The 9483-nt window shown below is 39.4% G+C and overlaps 1 protein-coding gene across 1 annotated transcript; it reads right to left on the bottom strand.

Moving 5' to 3' along the window:
* Nucleotides 1-378: 378 nt before the first annotated feature.
* Nucleotides 379-9129, bottom strand: ACTR6 (actin related protein 6). The gene is made up of 11 exons (XM_054812825.1): nt 8874-9129; nt 8133-8250; nt 6594-6662; nt 5143-5266; nt 4192-4327; nt 4046-4102; nt 3232-3330; nt 2966-3044; nt 2611-2782; nt 1602-1740; nt 379-794 (listed from the first exon to the last, which is right to left on the bottom strand). The coding sequence occupies exons 1-11, from the start codon at nt 8939-8941 to the stop codon at nt 665-667; spliced, it is 1191 nt and encodes a 396-aa protein (XP_054668800.1). The 5' UTR covers nt 8942-9129; the 3' UTR covers nt 379-664.
* Between the last annotated feature and the right edge of the window lie 354 nt (nt 9130-9483).

Below are 9483 nucleotides of genomic sequence, written 5' to 3'. Positions count from 1 at the left end.
AAGGCTAGGGGAGGGCCAGGAAACTTACTTGCTCAACCATTGTTTAAAACAAAAACCAAACAAAAAAAGCCCATGACCTACAAACCCCAAGCCCCTTTTTAGAAAGGAATTGTTCAAGTTACTCTTTTCTCAAAGCCTAAGTATACTTTCAATAGCAGTGGTCACAGTTCAAGTATATTCCTCTTATGGCTATTCACTAAAATAACCAAAAATAAACCACACGTATTCCTTTTTAGTATAGGCAATCCAAAGAGGCCTTTTGAGATGTGTTCAATGTCCATTCGATTGCATGCGCAAGTTAGAATACTATTCATTTTGAACACAATAATAAAAAAAACCCCCTTGATTTCTTCTCACTATGTATTAGTGTCAGACCAGTACAAGCATTCAATATTTTTATTGCCTCATGCATTGAGGTTTTCTGCAGTAAGAATACAGTGAAGCCATCAGTAAAAGAAGGGAACATAATGAAACGACAATGAACATATTACTTCATAGTATTAGGCTTGTAAAACTTTATTTTTAAACTCTGAAAATTATTTTTCCCAACCCACTTAAATACAGGAAAGCTAAAACACAATCCTACTGGCAGAAAACAGGTTGTATTTCAAAGAATTCCATTCTGAGTAAACCAATGGAAAAACAATGTATCCAACTATGCTACCTATATATCAAATTTCTCTTCACAGATATTGTGTCCATGTTCTTCATAATCTTCTCTAGTTACTACCATGTCTTCAAAATCATCATTTTCAGAAATGAGCTTCCCACCTTCCCAAGAATAAGTAATAGGGCTGAAAAATGAACAAAGTTACTGTTACTCTTACCCGTAAGTTCATTTAAAACAGAAGTATGCAGTGATGATTTCAAAGACTTTTATTTACCCATACCTATTTAAAAATATATTTTTGATTGTGAAATCAAACCATCCAGCTCCAGAGATGTTATGAGACAAAGTTTGACATTTTAGCAGAGCTAACTGACTTTGCTTTTTATAAAAAGCAAGTGCCTCTTTGGAGGCAGGTGTGAAGAGGGCAGGAAGTGGAGATGTCTTTGCATTTACTTTGCACAAATAATGATTCTTTAATAAAAGGTAAAAATACTCTTTAATAATACATTAAAAAAGTGAAGATTTTTTTGTACTTTCAAGATAGACTTGTTTTGTCTCAACTGTATACTCTCTCTCTGCAAAGACATTGCCCCTTCCAAATCCGTGACATGGCCACATTAATAATGACATGGCAGCATTCAGATGCTGAAAATTCTTCTAAGTAAAAGACAAAACTCTAATCTTGCATGCTGACGTATCCGCTTAATGACAATACAGTCTTATTTATCTGATTACAATAAAAAGCCTGATCCTGGAAACACTTATATGCTTAACTTTATTAGCCAAAGTACAGGGCAAGCAGGTGGTCTCTCATTTATTTGGTTTGTCTGAAAAATACACTGATTTAAAACATTCTTTTTGTACAATTTTTGTTCACTTAATATTTAAATTAAACCCTTTAGTCAATCTATCTTTTTAATCAGCAAAAGAAATCCTACTTTATAGTTCGTTCTGCTAAGACAAAGCTTGTTCTGTACAGTTTAGGACTTACTTTTCAGGAAGAACAACAGAAACATCATAATCAGTTGGAGTAAGACATCGAACTTCAGAATAAACCCGATCTCTGAAGCCTGGAAAAAGGGTGTTTCCCCCAGTCAGAACTATGTTCTTGAAGAAATGAGGCTGCATTTCTGTAACATAAATAAGTAAATCTGTGAAGACTGAATATATATTTAAAATTAAAGCGGGTTTTTTTCCCATTTTTTTAATGAATTGGAATATTATGAATATGCATAGAAGAATTTTATCATCATCTAACGATCACATCAGTTACATAGTTTTATTGAGAAATGCAAGAAAGTGATCAATCATCCTCTGTTCTTCGTGATTTTTATAATTTGGCTTTGATAACTACTGTTTTCTTATATTGCCGATTAAATTTCATGTCTGCCAACATGATTCCCCTTTCACAAGGGATTTTAAATGATACAATTTTTTAAGAGTACAAAATAATAGTCTTGAAGCTGCCATACTTATGTGGTATCATAAAACCTATGAAAGTCGTCTTTGTAGTAATAACATTCATTACATGTACATCATCTGTAAAATGACAGCTTTAGTATTACTTCTGACAGAGCAGTCAGAAAGGTTTTATACTTTGATGCTTAAATTACTGAGTTGGGTCAGTTTCATTTTTCTCTTCTTCCTAATTTCAAGTATACTCCATCATCGGCATCAAAGAAGGTCATATTAGAAAAGGATGTTAAGAAGAATAAAGTCTACAGCAATTAACCGAAACAAGAGTAGAAACCAATCAATGAATCACCACAAAACTGTGTTTGCTGAACAGAGTCTCTTGTAGACAATCAGTTCTGGAGTGTATGACACACACCAGCAGACAGAACAGTTGACAACTTAGTAACTGGCATATTGGCAGTACTAGCTTCTTAAGACATTTTGGATGCTTAAAAAAAACCCCAAATCAACAAAAAAACTCCCAAACCAAAACAACACAAGCCACCCCCATCCCCCACACTTTTCAAAATACTTTTAGGTTGTACCTTCAGGTAAATTCTGAATAGAATAAACAATAGCTTCAGGAATTCCCATCTCTTGAATGCCAATATCCGAAGGATGGAAGAGTATTTCTGGAACTGCAAATCTTTCATTTGTTAGACGAAGTATTTGTTCACCAGTCTTGTATTTTCCACTTAACACCATCTCTTCTCTTGGCTAAATTAAAGACATGAATAGTTGTCACTGCTAAGAAAAGAAATTACATCCTGAAGTATTCAGCTAATCTTTTTCATGTACTGCAGAGGCAGGCAGTATATTCTACATGAAATCGTATTATCAACAAATCTTTTAAGAATCATACATACTCTGGTATTAAATCTGAAATCACACTATCTTTACCTTACAAAATCCTTTTTTGATTGTGCTGAAGTCTGGCAAAACATAATCTACCATTACAGTATTTTCCTCTCCTTTCAATCTGAAAGAGAAGAATGTAAAATACAACACAATAAAGAACAAGTTCTAAATCTCAACTATTTTATACTGACAAGACTTCCTTTGACTTAACGGGAAAATTTGCCAATGAAGAGTATAGTTTTATTTGTTTGTATAAAAAGATTATTCTTAAGTAGCAACTGTTACATTTAATACCAGTGTATACGCACTTGGCAATGTCCATGTCCTTGTAAAAGTCTTGAGAAACGTAACACACATCTTCTTTCACTTGATTAATTACATGTGTTTCATCCATAACATGTAGCTGCCTGTGAAAAACAGAAAACAAAAACACACAAGTTTGAGAATAATTAAGTCATAGCATTACCTGTCCAGATTTCCACTGAAGATGAGCAACCAGAGTTTTCAAATCACAGAAAGCTACTGTCTCAATATCTAAAACCTGTATTCAATTTACAAAGCATTCCTGGCCTACTGGAGTTTAATATTTTCCTGTCTCATAGTTCAATAAATACAAACATCTACCTTCATTTGCCCAATGCCTTCATAACAAATATAGCCATAATCCTGCAATTAGCTCTACTAGCAAAAAGACCTTTACCTAGATAAACTTCCAAGCTAAAGGATTTTAATGAAAAGTTGATCCTATTGAATTTTATTTGTGGTATTAATAGAATCAGTTAGCAAACTGACTGATGATCTACTGAGACATCTCAGAAAACATGTAAGGACTTATAATTAAACGTGTAAGGACTTAAAATTGTGAACACACAGGTAGCCTCAGCAACTTCAAAAATGCTAGCACTTTAAAAACTAACAGCCTAATTCTTCAAAGAGCTTAAGCTCATCTTAATTCATCTTGAGCTTAAGCTCAAGACAGCAGCTAGCTGATTATAACAGACAAAAATTCCCTTCTCCTTTCAACAGCATTTAATCTAAAATTCATAGAACCAGTAAGAATATCCCCACAAACTTCTAGCTCATTTCATACCAGGTCTCAAGGTGATGACCAGCATGCTTTACCTGTAAGAGATTATCTCCTTCAGATGGTTGGTTAAGAGTTTTCCTCCAACATTAATCCTACAGAAAAAAAGAGTAACACAAGGAATTCTATCATTATTAACTTCAGGCAGAGCAAACAAATCTAGGAAATATATACCGCAGTTTACCTGATGATCGCCTCTTTCTTCTTTTTACTTCTACAATAAGGTACAATGTGTGTAAAAGAGTATCCACTGTCCACAATGATGCAACATAGCTCAGATGGATTATCCCGGAAATACCTGTGCGCACTAAGAGCTCCAGCTGAAATACAGAAAATTTCATTCAATTTTTATATGAATATACACTTTTAGAATTTACATTGGTATTAAAGTGTACTCGCTTCGAATTTTAAATGCCTTTGACAGACTTCCAGGACCTCAATACATAATACTACAGCCAACACATGAATTAATTTTGACAGTGGATAAAATTAAGTATCATATATGTCTCTATGTATTCTTTTTCTGAAATTCCAATCCATGTTCAGTTTCCTCTCCTAACGTCCAAGCAGACTGATCACACCACAATTTATCAAACCTATCTAAAGGAGTATCCTATGTCCAGCTGTCTTTCAGAAGGGTTCTGATGTTATTTACACATTCCTTGTGAGATACATTTCATGATTGTAATGCTGCATTTTATTTGCTAATACAAAACCAAACCAAAGAAAAAAACCCCACCCCACCCCCCAAAAAAAGGAAAGCTATCAAAGACTTCATGCAAATTTTAGGTAGACTTTCTCAAATGCTATCCTGTTTCAAAACCCATCCATTATTTCTGTTATCCTGACTCTCCTCAAATTTCCTTTAATTATATACCATGACACTCTTAAGAAAATAGTGTAAGAGTATAGCTGGAATTTAAAAAAAAAATTTTTTTTTAAAAAATTGTTTAATCCAGTTAGAGTACATATAGGAGCATATTGCTCAAGAGCCAGGAAGGAAATGAAGTAATTTCTTTTCTATCTTTATATATACACGTGTGTGTGTATGGATGCATGCTTGCTTATTTATTTCTTTATTTACAAGGTTAACCTTCAAAATATATAAATGCAAACTAGAAGGAGACACACTCACCATTTACTCTAAGAACTGCTTGAAATTGATATTCTTCAAATAGAATTTCATTCATGGACTCTTGTATTGAACTGAAGTTAAAATAAGGTTCAGTAATAATAATATTGGTATCTACAAAATCCACCTATGAAAAATACATTAAGATTGTCATTACACAAAACTTAGAAGTTAATACTCCGTTACCATATTTTGCAACACTTGAAGATCATGTAAATTTGAAGCCATGATTACCACTTGCTGTATCTGTTTTTAGAAGCTAGGCTCAGAAAGTTTTATTTTTTTAAAGACTTGATGAGCAGTGATACAACTTTATCAAATTAACGAGTAAAAACATAATAGAAGGGAACACCTTCATACATATTCTGTTCCTGTTACCATCCCTACAAATTGTAATCCAACATTTTAAAGAGATACCCATAAAGGAACACTACAATACTAATGTAAGATACTTTACACTAATCCTGTCAACTACAGAAAGGCAAGTTTCCTCAACAGCTCTGCACTTGCATCACAAAATTACTTATCTAATAACAAAGACGAAGTCTTGTGCAAAGTAGAATCAATAATAAAACTCCCAGTGACCTCTAATGAGGCCAGTGAAAGATCCTGGACTTTCCACATTTACTGATACCTCAAACTCCTTTAGAGAGGACTTCAGAGGGTTACTTCAATCATAACTGGATATGGCTCTAAATGTGTTACCAGCTGTATCTCTCTGTAGTCTTCATTCATGAAAAAGCATTAAACCAAATTTATCCTCGAAACCACAACTAAATTGAATATAGTTCCAAAACTAAAATGAAAAATGTGTATTTTTATGTACAGAGACTAAGATATTTTGAGACATTACTTTCATTCTCAGTACTATTCCGCTTCCTAGGTATTACAGAAAACCCAAAAACTTTCAGAGTATGTAATTTTAAAAAAAGAAAAAAAATAAAAGGGAGGCCTTACTACACTTCTTGTGCTAAATCCAGTTCTGAGAAAAATTAAGTATCAGATATTTATATTTTGCAGACTTAATTTACTCACAGGTAGAAAATGCTTAGCCAAAGATGGTTACTTAATGTGTATGTCTGTTGGCTCATGACTCTTTTTCATCAACAGTTTCTTGATCTCTAAACCACATTGTATCTGTCTTGAATTAGTATTATTATTTACTAACTTGAACTCTTAATGATATTGATGTGAATTTCTTAACATATGTGAACTGAACTAAGTATGAATACACACAAGACAAAAAAATCTAAATGTTTTTAAATCCCTACACCAGAGCTCAAAGTAAAAATTTTCTTCAGTTTGCAAAAAAATAAATTCCTGTGATTTCTAATTGATGGCACTTTCAAAGAGAACAGTAAACTCACCAGTTCTATTTAATATTTGATGTACTTATGCTAATTCCATTAGTTAAATTTAACCTACACAAAATCTGTAATTAAAAATGCTCTTACTTGATACATTTCTTTTCCAAAAAGATAATCCCAAACCTGTCTCTGGACATCCCAGTTCACCAAGTAACCCTGTAGGAATTTAGGAAAAAAAATCACAGTATTTAGAAATAAAAATCATACTTAAAAAAATTACTAGAAGTCCAAAAATGACAAGTGATTGATAGACTGGTAATGTGAAGAAATTTGAGTAAAAATGTCTGAATTCACATTTCTATGCTAAGGAGTAAATGTTACATAGGATAAAGAATGTTATAAATATTCCCCATCAATACGTTAATTACACTACAAAACCAATGTAAATTGTGTTTCCTATATACATTATTCTCTTTGACGGAAGCCTGTCAGTCTGACCTCGGTGCCGGGGAAGGTTATGGAGCAGATCATCTTGAGTGGCATCACGTGGCACGTACAGGACAACCAGGTGATCAGTCCCAGTCAGCATGGGTTCATGAAAGCTTGACTAACCTGATCTCCTGTGACAGGGTGACCCACTTAGTGGATGAGGGAAAGGCTGTGGATGTTTTTTACCTGGGCTTTAGTAAAGCCTGTGACAGTTTCCCACAGCATTCTCCTGGAGAAACTGGCTGCTCATGGCTTGAATGGGTGTATGCTTTGCTGGGTAAAAAACTGGCTGGATGGCAGGGCCCACAGAGTTATGGTGAATGGAGTTAAATCCAGTTGGCAGCTGGTCACAAGTGGTGTTCCCCAGGGCTCAGTACTGGGGCCAGTTCTCTGAGTGGCTGGAAAGCTGCCCAGCAGAAAAGGACCTGGGGGTGTTGGTCAACAGCCAGCAGTGAGCTGGCAGTGTGCCCAGGTGGCCAAGAAGGCCAACAGCATCCTGGCTTGTATCAGAAAGAGTGTGGCCTGCAGGACTAGGGACATGATTGTCCCTTTGTAGTCAGCACTAGTGAGGCTGCCCCTTGACTACTGTGTTCAGTTTTGCGCCCCTCACGACAAGGCAGACACTGAGGTGCTGGAGCACATCCAAATAGCAATGTAGCTGGTGAAGGGTCTAGAGAGCAAGTCCTATGAGGAGCAGCTGAGGGAACCGGGGTTGTTTAGTCTGGAGAAAAGGAGGCTGAGAGGAGACCTTACTGCTCTCTATTGCACTGGTGGGTGTCGGTCCCCAAATAGCAAGTGACAAGAAAAGAGGAAATGGTCTCGGGTTGCGCCAGGGGAAGTCTAGATCGGTTCTTAGGAAAAAATTCTTCACCAAAAGGGTTGTCAATCACTGGAACAGGCTGCCCAGGGAAGCAGTTGAGTCATCATCCCTGGAGGTATTTAAAGATGCATAGATGTGGTGCTTAGGGACACAGTTTAGTGGTGGACTTGGCAGCGCTAGCTTTACAGTTGGGCTCCATGATCTTAAGGGTCTTTTCCAACCTAAATGATTCTATGATTGTTAAAACTTCACACTGCTGAATTTGATTCTTGTATGATACTACATATAACCCTGCAGTTGGGGCACATTGTATGAAAACTACTCCTTAAAACAATTTACATTTGGCTATAATGGTAAACTCAGGATATCTTACTTACTTTCTGAAAAGGGAGAATATAAAAAAGACCAGAAGGATCTTTAATTTCATCCAGTTGATTTGCCGTAAAGGTTTTCAAGCGTGCAGTCTTTGATCTGAACTGACAGTTGGGAATAACGCTGGAAAAGATTGGAAAGTTTCCTATTCATCATGATACGAGACACATTCATTGTCTTTACACTACTCTCATATGTAGTATGCTTTCAATAATAGTTTTGCTGCTGTGTTGTGGTTTTTATCACTTTATTGGAGCTGGTTACGAGGGAAATCTCTAATTTCTGACACCTCCGGTGCAGATGAGGCACCTTTTGGAAAAACAAACCAAACCAAACCCTGCACTGAGCTACCACCGCCCCTCGCCCAACAAAAAGAGCTCCGACGGCTCCTCCGTGCTGAGGCACCGCCACCCCCAGGGACTGACACCCACACACGCACGCACCCCCCCGTGGGTAGTTGGGAGACGTTGTAACGGTCCCGCCGAGCAGGTCGGCGCGCGCCGCAGGGGCGGAGCCCGGCACCCGCCGCAGGGGCGGGGCCAGGCGCGGGCTCTCGGCGGCGAGCGCAAGCGCGCTGGAGGCCCGCTCGCCGGTGAGGCGGATGAGGGAGATGAGCGGCGGTCGCCCGCCCGCCCGCCCGCCCAGGCGCCGGCGGAGAGCGGCGAGAGGGCCGGTACGCTGCGCGGGTGCCGGCGGAGGAATAAGGGGACGACCGTCCCCCCCCCCGCCCCCTTCCGGGCCCTCACCTGACGTTCGCGTGGCTATAGCCGATCTTGGCGTTGTAGGCGCCGTTATCCAGCACCAGCGTCGCCATGCTCCCCACGGCGCCACGGCCGCCGCCGTCCCAATATTGATCCGCCACCGCCGTGGATCTCTATGGTTACCATAGAGCGGAGGAGCAGCGCCCGCGCGTTGCCTGATGGGACGCAGGAGTGCCGCGAGAACCACCTCCGGCAGCGCACCCGCCTCTGGCGCGAGATGCTTGCAGCTCACGTGGTGCCGGTGCTGCGGAGGCTATTGGTCGGAAGTGACTCGGAAGCTCTCGCCAAAGAAACGGGCGGGCCGTTCCCCGCGGCCCCAGTGCGCCTGCGCCCACAGCTTCTACCGGGTCCGGGGGCCGCGCCGCCGTCACACAGCGGCTCCGGGGCGGTGGGAAGGGGCGGCCGCCGGGCAGCGGCGGGCATAGGGCCGTTAACGCGAGAGCCCCTCTCCGGTGTGTATGGAGTCACAGACGCCCCTGCCTTGCCCTCACGGGCCGCGGGGCGCGTCGCGGGTGTCGCTGGCAGTTCAGTGGGGCGGCTGCTGCCGCACGGGCACCCAGCGCATCGGGGAGAAAAGGTAGTGGAGGAAAATCGC

The sequence above is a fragment of the Grus americana genome, chromosome 1 (assembly GCF_028858705.1).
Source record: "Grus americana isolate bGruAme1 chromosome 1, bGruAme1.mat, whole genome shotgun sequence".
NCBI lineage: Eukaryota > Metazoa > Chordata > Aves > Gruiformes > Gruidae > Grus > Grus americana.
This window is presented reverse-complemented; position numbering and strand designations above follow the sequence as displayed.